General features: G+C 41.4%; 1 protein-coding gene across 2 annotated transcripts in view; it reads right to left on the minus strand.

The window, feature by feature from the left end:
• LOC134342744 (proto-oncogene tyrosine-protein kinase Src-like) overlaps window positions 1-17,400 on the minus strand; it is a 219,770-nt gene that overhangs the window by 64,758 nt on the left and 137,612 nt on the right. For both annotated transcript variants that reach the window (XM_063041250.1, XM_063041251.1), the window contains exons 4-5: window positions 13,998-14,096; window positions 8,758-8,861 (exon numbers count right to left, since the gene is read on the minus strand). In XM_063041250.1, coding sequence (XP_062897320.1) covers window positions 8,758-8,861; window positions 13,998-14,096 — 203 coding nt within the window. The remainder of the gene's footprint in view (window positions 1-8,757; window positions 8,862-13,997; window positions 14,097-17,400) is intronic.

Below are 17,400 nucleotides of genomic sequence, written 5' to 3' on the forward strand. Positions count from 1 at the left end.
GAGGAAATTTTAAATGATCAATGGCTTGCCGTTGAGCAGATCGTTATGCATCAAATGATTCACGACTATCAGCAGCATCCTGGAGATGTAAAGGTGGGAATGGAGCCTCCATGAAGTAATGATCCTTTTAAGTAACAAAAACAGAGAAGGGTGGGGGGAAGGCGCTTTGTGACTGTGGATTTTACCATGGGATTGGGCAAGGCCCAAGTAGGCACGACTGTTGCTGAATTACCCATGCAATAGGGTTGACTCTGCATTTTTCCAGAGTATAGAGCGAGGCCTGAGCTACAGTACACAACTTTTTGCTTGATATCACAAGTCAGGCTGTCAATCTGCACACGTCGTTCCTACTGCAATTTGAAGACAGTTTGCTACATGGGAGCACTGACCCAAATGCCCCAGTTCTCAGTCATTATTCTGTGAGTCAGTCAACAGTGTACCAGATTGGATGGAGGGCTCTTGTTGCTTGATTCTGTCTGATGCAAGGATGGTTGCAAAAGTGCCTTTGACAACTAACTGGCTTTCTCCAGATACAAACATAGGAAAACTCCGAAAACTCAACTTACATGAGGAAATCTGTACTTATTCCTAGGATTCTTTGTTTACTCAACAGGCTATCAATTTTTCTCAGGAAGAAAACATATCTCTATGTTTATTTCTGAAATGTAGCATTCAGCACAGGAATAAAAATTTATAATTTATTTAGCAGCAAATAACACTTCAGTATTATATTCAAATAACAATTTTCTGGTATTGTTGATGCCTGACACAATGACGGTAATGATATTGCTGTTTGTGGTATTTAATAGACTTTCAGAATTGAACTTTGTCTGTTTTATTTGGCCTTGAGAGCAAGGCAACAAACCCATTTTTATCCATTCAGTGACCTACTTTTTACACTATTCTGCCTCTAGCCAATAGGGGGTTTCTTTTTTTTATTATAGACTCAGTCTATAGTAAAAATGTCTAAGCTAAGTTGAAAGTTCAAAGTAAATTTATTATCAAAGCACATAAATGTCACCATATACAACACTGAGATTCATTTTCTTGCAGGCATACTCAATAAATCCATAATGGAATACGAGATTAATAGAAACTAAGCTAGTAACAAGAGTATTTTCTTTTTTGAACTTTCAGATTACAGACGTACAGAGGTTCCCAACCTTTATTATGCCATGGACCAATGCTATTAAACAAGGGGTCTGAGGGCACCAGGTGGGGAACCCCTAAATATATAAGACTTTTTAATGAAATGAATCCTTCCAACCATTTCCAAGATTGCAGATTTTTATTTGGTGATGGGTATTTAAAAAGCTATAGTACTGCTGCAAACTAAGTGCCTAGTTCAGTTCTAAATTGCTAAATTTATTTGACTAATCAATCATTGTCCAACCAATAATGTTAACTCAAAACACTATTCAGATTTAACTTAAAATACTTACAGTGCCATAGTGAAATCAATGCAATGAGGTTCCCAGAATGCTTTCACCAACTTGGCAGTGAACTAGACCTTGAATCTATTATATTATCTTGCAGTTATATCACCAACCCAAATATTGTCTAGGACTTGATAACATCAGAAGCCATTCCAATTGGTTACTTGCAAGAAAAAATCTTCAGATGCTGGAAATCCATGCAGCCCACACAAAATGCTGGAGGAACTCAGCAGGCCAGGCAGCATCTATGGAAAAGAGTACAGTTGAGGTTTTGGGCCGAGACCCTTCGGCAGGACTGGAGCTAAAAATAAAAGCTGAGCAGTAGATTTAAACGGTGGGGAGAGAGGAGAGAGAAGCACAAGGTGATAGGTGAAACCTGAAGGGGAGGGATGAAGTAAAGAGCTGGGTCGTTGATTGGTGAAAGAGATACAGGGCCGGAGAATGGAGAAGGGGGAGTCTGACAGAAGAGGAGAGAAGGCCATGGAAGAAAGAAAAGGGGGGAGGTGCAACAGAGGGAAGCACTGGGTGGACAAGGAGATAAGGTGAGGGAGGGAAAAGGGGATGGAGATTGGTTGGGGGGGGGGGGGCGCAGAATTACCGGAAGTTCAAGAAATCAATGCTTATGCCATCAGGTTGGAGGCTACCCCGACAGAATATAAAGTGTGTTTCCTCCAACCGAAGTGTGGCCTCGTCACTACAGTAGAGGAGGCCATGGATGGACATATTGGAATAGGAATAGGAAGTGGAAATAAAATGGGTGGCCACTGGGAGATCCTGCTTTTTCTATAGATGCTGCCTGGCCTTCTGAGTTCCTTGAGCACTTTGTGTTTGCCATTTGGTTACTATGTACTTCCTAGTATGAGAGGTGCGCGAAAACAAGGCGATATAAGGGAAGCTATGAGAGGTGCGTGAAAACATGGTGATGTAGGGGAAGCTATGGGAGGTGCACGAAACCACAGCGATATAGGGGAAGCTATGGGAGGTGCATGAAAGCACGGCAAGATAGGGGAAGGTATGACAGGTGCGCGAAAACACAGCAATATAGATAGATAGATAGATATATTTTATTAATCCCGAGGAAAATTGGGTTTCGTTACAGCCGCACCAACCAAGAATAGAGCTTAAATATAGCAATACAAAAACCACAAACAATCAAGCAACAAAATGCAAACTATGCCAGATGGAAAATAAGTCCAGAACCAGTCTATTGGCTCAGGGTGTCTGACCCTCCACGGGAGGAGCTGCACGTTCGATGGCCACAGGCAGGAACGACCTCCCGTGCCACCCAGTGTTGTATCTCGGTGGAATGTGGCTGAAGTCCAACAGTAAAAAGTTCAATATCCGGTCTACAAACACGTTCCTCGATCGTAATATGACCCGAATTGCACCATCTGTTGTTAACCAGAACAGTAAGCACCCAACTCCTTTACGCTTACCGCTCTCAGTGCACTTCCGGTCAGCTGGAACGGTCTGGAAGCCGTCCATGGAGAAGTTTTGATCAGGAATGTTGTGTGCTGGGGCAGCAGGCTGAGGGTAGCAGACACCAACAGAATCAATAAGCTCATTCGTAAGGCCAGTGATGTTGTGGGGATGGAACTGGACTCTCTCACGGTGGTGTCTGAAAAGAGGATGCTGTCTAAGTGGCATGCCATCTTGGTCAATGTCTCCCATCCACTACATAATGTACTGGGTGGGCACAGGAGTACATTCAGCCAGAGACTGATTCCACCAAGATGCATCACAGAGCGTCATAGGAAGTCATTCCTGCCTGTGGCCATCAAACTTTACAACTCTTCCCTTGGAGGGTCAGACACCCTGAGCCAATAGGCTGGTCCTGGACATTTCATAATTTACTGGCGTAATTTACATATTACTATTTAACTATTTATGGTTCTATTACTATTTATTATTTATGGTGCAACTGTAACGAAAACCAATTTCCCCCAGGATCAATAAAGTATGACTATAACTATGACTATGACTAGTGACAGTATTTTTGCTGAGGGACAACTCCACATTTTGTATGGCCTGTAATTAAGTCTCTACTTCACCGCATGAATTTTATGCTCATCCAGTCACCCAGTGAACTCTTAGTCATTTCGAAAAGCTGTAGCCAAAAGAACGTTTCAAGTTCTGTTGTCTCGCACTTACCTTCTTTTAGTCTGCTGTTTTGTAAATTGTCACGAAAGCTTACAAAATGGGGAGCACTATACATGTCAAAATGGAGAAGATTTGCTTGCTACTGTCGACAGACCTTGTGAAATATTGTTCTTTTCATCACTGTACTAAATGACAGGAACTCACATCTGCCCTCTGCACAGAAACAATGAAGCAGAAGTAATGCAGGAGTGAGAAGCTGTCAAGCCATAGCCCAAGGGCACCACTTTCCACATCCTACATTCTTACACACTAGTAAGAGCTCAAGAATAAAAATCTTTGGTGAAGGCAAGATGCATTTCAGCTTGCTTTAACTGAGAATGCTTACTCAAGTGCTCAAAAGCGATCTGAATCAGGCTCGTCAGACTTTGCGTAAGTGACAGAGAATCACCTCCTCCATCACCAGCAACCTCCCCCCAACCCCACACACAATAAAAGACTAACAAATGAATTTGCTTTCTGACCCTAACTTTCATAGTCCATCATTTCGTTCTGAGTGTTTTTCAGGTTCCAGTGCTTTTAGCCAAAACCATTCTTCTTTAGCAAGACCAAACGGGTTCTTGAGGATACAGTGTTAGAGAAAAAGCCTGTCATTCAGTAACATTTAAGGAAAGAGAACATAGCCATTTCATTCACTTCCTCAAGCTCTGAAATCAACACGTGTATCACCTCAGGGCCGTGCTTGGGCTTTGATTCTTTTGATTATCAGGGTCATCGTTGACTATTTGGCCAAGAGCACAGCAAGAATATTAAAATTATTGCTGGCTTTTAGCCTAGACTGCATAAGCAGCAGCTCAGTTTAACAGGTACATCAAAACATACATGAAATGCGTTCTTTGCGTCAAATCAGATCAGCAATAAGTGTGCTGATGGCAGCCCTCAAGTGTCAGTGCACTTCCAGCGCAAACAGAACATCATGGGACAGTGTACAATGACCAATTAACCTACCAACCGGTGCATCTTTGACCTGTGGGAGGAAACAGTGCACCTATAGGAAACCCACACGGTCACGGGGAGAACATACAACTCCTTACAGACAACAGTGGGAATTGAAACCGGGTTGCTGGTACTATAAAGTGTTGCGCTAACCACTACGCTACTGTGCTACCCCTGAAAAACCCTCCATGGCTGGGAAAATCGGTGCAAAATAATCACGATATTCATATTTCCGTCATGAGCTTCCCCTATCGAAAAGGATCTGTCCTTTCATTTCCTTAATAACTCAATTTCTTCTAAATGCAGAAGAATGCATCGATCTCAGCAGCAGGGTAGATTTCAATTGATTTTGGCTAAGTCCATTGAAGATATTCTTGGATTGTACAACCAGTATGTACAAGATTACAAGAGTAAGTCTGCTACTCCTCAGTACATTAATATGCCATTATGGTGCATAATTGATTGTGAATGTTGTGTATTTAATATTTCAGTAGTATTTGAGTAATATTGTGAATGTGGGAGGGAGGAGAAGATGGTGGCGCGACGGCAGTGCGCGCGGCCACTTCGGTGGTGATGTCTATTATCTGTCAAGTAGGGGCCCGTGCACAATCCTGATTTGATGGAGACATACGTGAGAGTACAGAGGAACATCTGGAAAACTTCTGAAATGCCCGCTTCGCTGCCGCTGCTACTGTGTGGTAAACGGAATCTCTGATGCAGAGGTCCCGAAATCCTCGGCTTTGCATGCTTCAGTGGCCGGGGCGAGGTCGAAGGCGCTCAGCAGAGGATGGGACTCGGGAGGCTGTATCGGAGAGGCTGGTCGGAAGCTTGAAGTTTTCGGACGGATGGACTCCGTGTCGGCTGTGATCGGCTGCTTCCAAGGCATCGGTAAGTTGACGGTGCCTGGAGATTTATGGCAGGAAGTTTCTCCCTTTTCCCACCTGCTATCGGGGACTCAGGAGTCGATCAACTCGGGGACTTTTGAGACTTTATTTACCGTGCCCATGGTTTGTTCTTCATCAAATTATGGTATTGCTTTGCACTGCTGTAACTATATGTTATAATTATGTGGTTCTGTCAGTGTTAGTCTTTGGTTTGTCCTGTTTTCTGTGATATCACTCTGGAGAAACATTGTATCATTTCTTAATGCATGTATGCATTTCTAAATGACAATAAAAAGAGGACTGAGTGTTCTCATAATCTAATATCACATTTGATTTAGAATTTGTTGTTTACATAACGCATTGCAGGTCATCTATAACAGTACGTGAACGGTATACGCCAACACACCACCACATGATATGTACATGCCTCACCTAAAGTACAAAACGAAGTCAGACTTGCATTCTGGACTCTACGCGTTTTTCTTTTAAATTAATTTCTTTGTTTTGGAGTTACAAAACACAACAGTGATGACGAAGTATTTTTAAAGTGAACCCAAGATGACTACCTTCCTGCTGAAGCGTAGCGAGACATTGCAGCTTTTAAAAAGAAGCGCAGTGAGAAACAGTCAAGTTTTAAAAAAGCACAGCTCATTTTCTTTTCTTTGGAGCAGCATGTTTTCCTTGTGAAAGAAAAGACGATCGAGTAAACAAAAATAGGGAGAAAACAGAAGAATTCTCGGTTTCATAAACAGTATCTGGTGATAATCATTTTAAAAAGGGGCAGAAGTGGCTGGCTGCATCCGAAATATTGATATATTTGATTACACAAAAGGTAACTGGAATATATATGGAATAGATTGAACATTATTTTAATGCAAATGAAATAGCAGATGAGAAACAAATACCAGTTTGACATTGGGTGGAGAACCATACAGCTTGCTTAGGAGTTTGACTGATCCAACCAAACCAGCCAAAATGAGCTTTGTGAAAATAAAGACGATCATGAAAGTAATGCAGAAATACTTAGAGCTGAAACCATTGTTGATTGCAGCACACTTTAGGTTTCATAAGTTGAACCAAAAGAAAGAGGAGTCAATTTCAGTGTATGTAGCTGAATTTAAGAGATTGTCTGAACATTGTCAGTTCAGTGATGGGCTTCCTTATGCACGGAGAAATTGTTTAGTTCGTGGAATCTTACAAGAAAGCATTCAAAAATAACTCCTAACTGAAGCCCAATTTACATTTCAAAGAGCAATTGAAGTTCCTATACCAATGGAAACAGCAGACAGAGACGCAATTGCCTTGCAGTCAGAAATTAAAGTGAGCGTGAACAAAATTGCAATGTCTAAACAGAAACTGCCTGGTCAAACAAACTGTTACCGTTATGGCAAGGACTCACATATACCAGACCAATGCAGATTTAAAGGTGAAACTTGGAGAAAATGCAACCAAGTAGGACACATACAAAGCTTATGTCAGGCAGATAAAAATAAATGGGTTGCACAGGGAAGAGAAAAAGATAAAATGTCAAGTGGCAGTTTCGAAAAGAGCATTAATCTGCATGTTATTGATGAAAAATCTGGTCATGGTGTGAGATGCTGAACTGAATAGCCTTGAGAGTTACAGTGTAAAAACTATCAAGAGCCAAGCAATATGGCTTATACCAGAAGTGAACACAAATTAATTAAAATTGAATTGGACACTGGCTCGGCGGTATCAGTCATTACACAAAATGAGTCTGAATGGATTTCAAAGATACTAAACTGAGGCTTGCAGATATCCAACTAAGAACTTATACTGGAGAAAAGCTAACTCCTGTGGGAGTGACATCTGTGATAGTGAACTATAACAAGACCCATTGGGCTTGTATGTGGTAAAAACAGGAGGACCAGCACTGTGGGGACATGACTGGCTGAGACAACTACATCTTGATTGAAGATCTATCCCACATCCCTTGTAACAGCCAACTGAAAGCAAATTAAGAAAAGTACTGGATGATGCCACAACTGTGTCCATGCTGTACACCATGAACCATTGCACATCAGAGGGCACAGGTATTGGTGCCAACCTCTGTACCTCTGGTTAGTGTACCAAGGAAGGACCATGCTGCTCAGAGGAATTATCAAAGTGATGAAAGCAGTGGTCTGACTACAATCGTTTTTGTGGGCGACAAAGCTTCTGATATGGTAATCATGCAGGTACCTGTGAAATGTGGCTCGGTTTTAAGCTGCAAGAGAGTTCAAGGAGCTTCAGGAAAGTTGCAAGCATTCAGCATTTGTGAGTATAATGAACCAGAATCTACTCTGCGTGCATTAAGATTATTGCATGAACTTCATGTAGGAGACAAAAAGCTGCTTGTAAAAGTAGATGCAAAGACCAAAGCCCAGCTGCATGAATGGAAGGCCAAAAATAAAGGAGTCAATGAAGATCCAATCACAGAAGATTTATCAGATGACGTTGTGAATGAGAAAACCAAGAGGAGAGATCAGATTGTAAAGGGAGCAATAGAAAGATTAATAACAGAACACTCCAGTGAACTAAATGCACCTTCCTAAGATGAAGATGTGCATCCTAGAAAAAAGAAAAAGGAAAAGAAAGAGGAGGATAAAGAGAAAGAGAAAGAAACTGGGTCCGGGAGAAAAGCAAGGATTGAAGTAGATCCAGAGAGAAAAGCCAAGAAAAGGAGAAGAAAGGTGTCTGGAGCTATTAGAAATGCTTCCTGCAGTCTCAAAGTCAACTCCTACAACCACCACGGAGGAGACTGTTTTCCCAGCCACAGGTTACCTGCCAAGCAGAGTGACTTTCCCTGACAGGAAAGACACTATGCCTTAAGAGCAAGAAATCCTCCACAGCAATTAAATCTTTAGGGCCTAAACAGGATAACTTAAAATGTACTATGCTGTGGATATCTATATAGTGGTTGTATTACATAGTATACTGTGTATATAGTTGAGATGCATTCTATATTGAATTTATAGCTAAGCAGGGAGAAGTGTTGCATATTTAATATTTCAGTAGCATTTGAATATTGTAAATGCACTGTTTCATTAGGCTTTCTTTGTTGTTTACATAATGCATTGTGGGTTATCTGTAAAAGTACGTAAATGGCATACGTCATCACGCCACCACATAATAAATGTGTGGCTCATTTCAAATAAACAAAGTTAGCTTTGCATTCTGGACTCTCTGCATTTTCCATTTAAATTAGTTTTATGTTTTGGAGTTACAAAACATCCTACATTTTGTCAAAAAAAATCAATTAGCAAAGGAACTCCACAGGGAAAGAAAACAACACAATATCTTTCTAAAAGGAATTTCGTTCATTCATTAGAATTAATAATTACCTTTTGTGGTCTCACTCTCTCTGACCAGAAAGGTACCTCTGGGATTTTCAGGGCTGAGTAACATTCGTTCTGATTCTCTTCGAGTAATCTTCCCAAAATACCACCTGAAAGAATAGGAGTCAAACAATTCCAGTTCAAGGTCACTGTGCACAGTTATGATAATTTTAACAAGCATGACTGAAAGATATTCAGTTATTGCCACTCCATCAAACCTGGCACTTTTTACTCCATTTTGCTGAAAATTCCAACAGAATTACACAGTTCAATAATCAAAAAGTCATTCTAAGGAAACGATGGAGCTTTCACTAATGAGACTGGAAACAATGGTCATTAAACGCCACCACCAACTTCATTGCAATTTTTAGCACTTTTACCCCACCACTGCATTCAATAATTCATTTCACAATTCTTCTTTTAAAGTGTCAAGTCTTTACGTTATGCTCGAAAGCCAACTGGATATCAAAATAAAAAGAGTACGGTGCATTGAATTGTTAGATCACCAATCCTTTAGCTCTCAAATTTAGTCCAGAAAGCCCCTTTTTGGTCAGAATAGCTCAATCAAGCAGCCTTATTAAACATTATAAAGTTAAATGCTACTCCTGTTTGGAATTTCAGCAAACATACATACCTTGTATATATAAATTAACCATCCCATTAGCTTTGGTAACAAGGGATTTTAACCACAACAATTGTTCTCCACAGAGACTTTTTAATAGGTAACCAATTCATTGAATGAATTAATGAAAATAATTAAAAGTGCCATTTGGGCTTCTTTTCTGGCTATTTTTCTTTTTGATTTTCAAAGATTAGATGCCTTTGTGATTTCACACAATGTATCCTTTCAGTTCTCCAGGAGGGGATCTTAAAAACAATTGTTTTTCCATCAATCTTCTTGACTCAACTCTCTATTCTAAGGTCCTTTTTGGATGTGACACATAATCTAAAATACCATTTGAGTTCAGTACAAAAAAAGAGCATGGTATTGTCTTTCAGATCAGACTATTACCCTGTTCGACATTATGAAATTAATCGCAGTATTTCATGAGTAAAAGTAGAATTCTCTTGGGGGCTTTGGCAAAACAAAGCTCTCAAGATTCTCTGGCAATTGGTCACATTGTAATTGTGGACATGGGTGCTAAGTACTTGGTTACCTTGTTTCTATGCAATAAGTGTCTACACTACATTAATAGCTTGTTGAATGTGAAGATTTTGAGGCATCCCTTAACAACTGATAAGAGATAAATCCACATTACTTATTTGAGTCAAAAGCAGCCATTTTAAAATGGTTTTCATAACTATTTTTAGTTTGTTAAACGGAATAGTCATTGCCTAATATCTGTCTCTCTCGCAACAAGCTGCAATGATACAGCCAGCACTGAACACTCTTGATGTTGTAACGCCACACTTTTGGGAATGGGGTGAGGGTATACCAGAGTGAATTCACTGGCAATTTGGAAATATTAGGAGGGAGACTGCAACCTTGGAAGCTACCACTGCTGTACAGTCCCTTGTGCCTTATAATCAGCAGCCTGTACATGTATGTCTAGACAAAATGCACTTTAATTAAACAGGATGACTGACAATAGTTGACAGTGGTTTCTGAGCTGTAACAGTTACTGTGTTGTTCTGGTGAGCATTGTCAACTATTGTCAGTCATCCTGTTTAATTAAAGTGCATTTTGCCTTGTCATACTGTGTTGGTTCCAGAACATGTGGCCATCAGGCTCTTGAAACGGGATAACTTCACTCGCGCCATCACTGAACTGTTCCCACAACTTTCAAGGACTCACTTTCAAGGACTCTTCATCTCCTGTTCTCAATATTTATTGCTTATTTATTTATTTATTCTTTTGTATTTGTGTAATTTGTTGTCTTTTGCACACTGATTGTCTGCCCCTTTGGGTGTGGTCTTTCATTAATACTATTATGGTTATTGGATTTAAAGAGTATGCCTACAAGGAAACAAATGTCAGTGTTATATATGGTGACATATATGTGCTTTGATATTAAATCTACCTTTAACACTAGTGGGCTGCCCTCAGCACATCCTTAGGCTGTGTTGGTTGTTAATGCAAATGATGCATTTCACTGTTTTGCTGCACATGATCAATAATTGAATCTGAATCCCAGAGGGCAAAGGTAGTTACTGCTACAAAAATCTGGCTAGGGTAATCAATATTACCAATGCATATTGTTCAGGTGGATTTAAAATTTGGCCATTAACATTGCAATCAGAGTGAATTATTCCTTACTCCAAGCTAACCCTTTCAAATTCAACCAAATACTAATCTTTCTCTCAAACATGTCTTCAAATAGTCAATCATACACTGTGTTGAGACCACACACTATAGTCCATTAATAATACATATGTCCCCTAGATAGCAGCTTCAATAATTCAGGTGGCTTGCCTCAAAGCGTAGATTTGGAGATATATCGGAGAATAAATTTTCCAGTAGGGTAGTTCTTGGATAATGACATTTTCTGTAGCATCTCAGTAATTTTTCTTTCTGTACCAGCACTTCCCAGCTAAGGACTGATTCCTTCACTGCAGCCCCCACTGTGCTCACAGCCAAGGCACCAATAACCTGCTGAGTTGAAAGAATCGAAGAAATCTTCCTTCCAGAGCTGGAGCCCTCCAAGCAGCATGTTTAACCTCTGAAGTACCAAAGCAATTTCTCAGGATTACCTTTCAGATGTTCTATTTTTTAATCTTGTCCCCATTTTTTTACAAAGGAACAATTCCCCTGCCTTCTCCTTATCTTGCCCCTTCTCGATGGTTCTCCAACATCCACAAATAACATGCTGCTCATTACAGCTTATTACAGCCATATTTAATTTAATTCAAAAATAAATGTTAAAAGTATATATATTTTAAGTTGGTTTAATTTAAGGATATCCAAGGTTTCTGGCTTCAGGAACAACACAAGTTACTTGTATAAAGTCCTTGATAGATCATGGAAAATGGAGTTGAGAGGGATAATCACTCACCAAGATCGAATGGGGGAGCAGCCTCAATAAGTTGAATGGCCTAATTCTGGTCCTATGTCTTGTTATCTTCTCATTGTAGTCTAAATCCACGGTCATCTTGATCTTCATAGCTCTAGGGTTGCCCGACTTAAATTGTCTAGCCTAAAATTTATTCACCAATTAAGTAATATTGCTATTAGGATGCATTTAACAGTTGGAATAATCCCTCCTCATCTCTGTCTTCAATCACTAGTGCTACATATATACAAGAGGGTGTTATTTGGAATGAATTCATCTGTGGGGGTGAGTACAGGCAGAGTGTGTTTAGTGCCACTGACTGCATGGAATCCTACCACCATCTGCACCCATCCCAAATATTACCCTTCCTGTCAATCTCAATTTTATCTTCACCAAATGTTCATAGATATAGAATAGTGATTTAGAGTTGGTGATCGGGAGTAAGAAACTTGCCCAATTTTCCCATAAATCCATGGTGTTGCTGCAATAGGTGACATTAGCTAACTCAAGTCCTGCTTTGTCATTACACACATTCACTGCCAAGTCTGCTACAAAGTCAACTGTGCACCACTTATCAAAAGAAAACATGGCTTCAACACAGTTTCAGTTTTGGAACTGCTTAGGTTTGATATTATACCCTTTCGCAATGGAGGAAATCATACCTTAGCTATAACATATATGAGCAGAATAAGGTCATTCGGCCCATCAAGTATATTCTCCATTCCATCATTGTTGATATATCATCCCTCTCAACCCCATCCTCCTGCCTTCTTCTCGTAACCTTTAATGCCCTTACTAATCAAGAACCTACCAACCTCCACTTTAAATGCACCCAATGACTTGGCCTCCACGGCCGTCTGTACCAATGAATTCCACAGATTCATTATAATCTAGCTACAGACATTTATTTATGATTTATTCATTGAGATACAGCGTGGAATAGGCCCTTCATGCCACCTAGCAATGCTCCAATTGAATCCTAGCCTGATCATGGACAATCTACAGTGACCAATTCACCTACCAACTGGCGTGTCTTTGGACTGTGGGTGGAAACCGAAACACCTGAAGCAATCCTATGTGATCACAGGGAGAACGTACAAACTCCTCACCTCTGTCAAAGGATTTCAGTGAAGTATAGTACATCTTCTATGAAGTCCACTTATATTGGTAGCGCAGTGAGATCAGCGCTGGACTCTGGAGCGAAGGTTCCCGAGTTCGAATCCAGGTCAGGCCACCCCCGAGCACGCTTTCCATCCGTGCCGGGTTGAGTGTCGAGCTAGCCACTCGGCCTCGTGAAAAATACAAGGGTCAAGTCAGGAACGTTCATAACGTGACCCGGTTAATCCTGACACCACGTGCCAGACAAGAATGGCTGAATGTCTGGTACGACACGCTTAAAAAAATTTAAATTGGTCAGTTAATTTGAATCAACTACACTTGGGATTGGCTGTTTTAAGTTTGATGACAAGTTGCATTGCTAATATCATAGGCCTGTTTGTTTTTATCTCAAGGCAGCAAATCTGGCCCTGGAACACAAGTAGTAGCTACAGTAACACAAGTGCTGGAGGGCAGCTGAAGTCAGGCTGTTACATTTTGACTGTAGTGTTATCAGGGAACAGGGTGAGCTGCATCTGCTGCCATGGTCTCTCTTTACCCCCATCCTTCCAATCAGACAGTCAATCGGACTCAAATAAAGAAAGACGACTTGAGCCAACGTCTGGAGAAGGACAAGAATGAAGATCAAAAAGAAGTGTGCTCCTTTTCCGCACTTCAGTAAGTATTGTGATAAAATAAAATCAGCATGAACATCTACAGATATAAAGAAAGATGTCTTGAACTGGAATCTGTGCAAAACTGGTTTAAGTTTTTAAGAGATTGTCATTGGTTTAAAACAGGGGTTCCCAACCTGGGATTCATGTACCCTGGGTTAATGGTAAGGCTCTGTGGCATGAAAAAGGTTGAGAACCCCTGGTGTAAAAGTTCAACATTTTGTGAAAAATACAGATTTCACACTGGAGTTGTCCTGGATATCGGTCTTGTTTCAACCTATAGATAGCCCAATATCTAGACAAGCATGGCACTCCAGTCTTTACCCTTTTCAAAACAGTACCTGGAGAAGTTTAGAGGACTGCTTACACAAGCAAATCATGCTCTATCCATAAAATATCAAAGGGAGATATCACGAGCATCCCTCCTTACAAAATAATGTTGCATCAAAACTTAAATAGATTATCATTTGCAAAACAAATTATTTACTCTTCAGCCTGAATGGAGTCAGAAGGTGCAACATAATTGCTGGGGATGTATCCAGTGTTTCCTGTAGCGAGGGACCGGCCTAACCACCAATCACCTTCCCTGCAAGATACAAGAGAGACAAAAGAAGTATTACATTGCAATTAACCAGTCCTGTTCAAATTTCAAATAAACATTAGTACAAAGATATCCAGTTGTACAGCCCAGATAGATTCAAAAGTCCACTCAAGAGATTGCAGATGCTGGAATCTTTCGCAGCAGACAGCCTGTTAAAGGGGCTCAGTGGGTCGAGCAGTTCCTGTGGGGGCGAAGAAATAGTTGACATCTCAGGTCAAAACCCTGCATCAGAACTGAGGGCGAAGAGGGATGATAACCAGTATAAAGAGGAGCGGAAGAGTGCAGCACGAGAACCTGAGGTGAATGATGGACTGAGGAGTGGAGAAAGATGATGGGCAGGTTGTGCCAGCAAGAGGGTGGGTGGGTGGAATCGGGAGTTCGTGGGCAGGTGGAGGCAAAGAAAAACAGAAATGAGAGGCAGATGTAATGCAGTAGAAAGAGAGGAGGGTAAAGTTTGGACACAGCTGCTGGAGGCTTTTAAACAGGGACAGAAAAGGGTATGTGCTGGAATCTGACATGTAAAGGAGATGATAATGGAAACCAAATAAGGGATGGAATAAACCTGCAAGTAAACTGTGTGTATAGTTGGCAGAGGAGGAGAAAGAAAAGGAAGAGGAGGATGAAGATAGGTGACGGGGGTCTAGGGGGTTGAGGGTTTGATTGGGTAATTGGCTATGGGGACAAAAATGGGAGGAGGATCTGAAGCAGTGGAATGGGGTAACTCTCTCTGGGGGTGTGTTACCTACAATTGGAAAGTTCATACCAAATGGTTGTGGACTATCCAGGTGGAATACAAGGTGTTGTTCCTCTACCTTGCGCTGGGCTTTGCCCCGGTAACGGAGCAGTCTGATGATGCACAGGTCAGTGTGGGAATGGGAAGATGAATTCAAATTGCATGCAAATGTTGCCCAGTCTCACTCTCGGTGGCCACATTGGGATCACTGATTGCAGAAGACAAAGCTGCACAAAGATCCTTGTCTCATCTGGAAGGATTGTTCACGTTCCTGGATGCTGGTGAGAGGAGGTGAGGAGGTGTAGAGGTGTAGGAACAACACTACACTTCCTGCAATTGTAGGGGGAAAGTGCCAGGGGTCAGGGAGGGTTGGGTGTGAAGGCATGAGAGCACCAGGGAGATGTGGAAAGGGGTAAGGAGAAGATGTGGGTGCTGGTGGGATCACATTACATCTGATGAAAATGACAAAGGATGATGTACTAGATGCGGAGGCTCATATGAAGAAGAGTGAGGACTAAGGGAACACAAACTGCAAATCCAGACATCACCCATATCCATCATTGGCCCTTCCTCCTTCTCCTCCAACACCCATTAGAATATAGTTCACTCACCGGCTCCCTTCCACAACCCCATCTATCTGGTTCAATCTCTCCTCCCCTAATGGTTCCTATTATCACCTCTTTTGTTTATCAGTTTCCAGCACTAGTAACACTAATACCCTCCAGCAGTACATCCAATTTTCACCATCCCTCCTCCCACCTCACTCCATCTGCCTCTCACTTCCCCTCTTCCTCCTACCCTTTCTTTTATTTGCCTCTATCTATCACTCACCTGTCACTTTCTTCCAACTTCACACCCCGTCCTTCATCTACCTGGTCCAACCTGCACATTTTTTTAACCCCTCCTCAGTCCACCTGTCTCAGGCTCCTGTCTCACTACTCCACCTCTCTTTGTTCTGGTCGTCTCCCCTCTCAACACTCAGTCTCGATTCAGGGTTTCAGCCCAAAATGTTGACAATTCCTTCCTCACTCCTGCCAACACCTGCCGACTTCATCCAGCAGATCACTGGCTGCTTCACAAGTGCACCATTGACTTCAAATACACCATTATGAAGAAAGTGTTGAAACGGAAAATACAAAGGGATAATTTTCAGTGAAAACATTTGCTTTCCAGTTAGTGTAAGCACTAAAAACATTTCAGAATATCACAACTTGCTGCACAGGCTTACTTAATGTTGCGTTGAATACAACATACACTCAGTGGTCTCTGTATTCGGTACAGTGGGGTCCATCACAGGCAAAGACCTCCCTGCCACTGAGCAATCTACAGAAGCATTGTCACAGGAAAACAGCATCCATCATCAGGGACCCCCACCACCCAGGACATGCTCTTTTCTTGCTGACATCAGAAAGTAGGGACAGGAGCCTCAGGACTCAGACCACCAAGTTCAGGATCAGTTATTACCCCTTGACCATCAAGCTCTTGAACCAAAGGGGATAACTTCACTGGTCCCAGCACTTAACTCTTCCAGCAACCTATGGACTCACTTTCACGACTCTTCATCTCATGTTTTCAATATTTATTGCTTATCTATTTATTATCATCATTCTTTCTTTGTTGGTTGCCAGCCCTGTTAGTGTGGTCTTTCATTGATTCTATTATGGTTATTGGATGCATTGAATATGCTCGCAAGAAAACAGATCTCAGGGTTGTGTATGGTGACATATATGCACTTTAAAAAATTTACTTTGAAATTTGAACCTGTACCTCTGCTCATTAATGCAAACATCTAATCAGCCAATCATGTGGCAGCAACTCAATGCATTAAAAGCATGCAGGCATGACATGTACAGACCAAACATTAGAATGGGGAAGAACGTATCTAATTGACTTTGATTGTGGAATGATGGTTGGTGCCAGAGCAGATAGTTTGAGCATTTGATCTCCCTGGATATTCACACACAACAGTCTCCAGAGTTTACAGAGAATGGGGCAAAAAGAAAGAAAAAATCCAGTGAGCAGCAGTTCTGTGGGCAAAGATGCCTTGTTAATGAGAGAGGTCAGAGGAGAATGGCCAGACTGGTTCAAGCTGACAGGAAAGCAACAGTAACTCTTATAGCCACGCATTACAACAGTGATTTGCCGAGGAGCACCTCTGAACACACAACACATTGAACCTTGAAGTGGAGGGGCTACAGCAGCAGAAGATTGTGAACGTACAGAGGCCACCTTACTAGATACAGAGGTACCTAATAAAGTGGCCAGTGAGTGCATATTGTAGTAGTCTCCGACTGGAGTGTGCGTTGATTAAATACAAGCAACTAACTTGTATATTAATACCCATCACTTGATTTCAGACAGTGGACACAGCAGAGACTCGGGTGGCATCGATTGTACTTTGCAACAAGCAACATGCTGCCTGGCTGCTGAAAACTCACGCTGTCAGTGCTTCATTCTCTTGAACTTTCATTTGGAGCTTTTAAAAGAGGAAAGTAAACGCCTTTACTGCAACATAATAACTGCCAGAACACAAACTGAAAACTGATGTTCAGAGCA

This window comes from Mobula hypostoma, chromosome 2 (assembly GCF_963921235.1).
Source record: "Mobula hypostoma chromosome 2, sMobHyp1.1, whole genome shotgun sequence".
In the NCBI taxonomy this organism is placed as follows: domain Eukaryota; kingdom Metazoa; phylum Chordata; class Chondrichthyes; order Myliobatiformes; family Myliobatidae; genus Mobula; species Mobula hypostoma.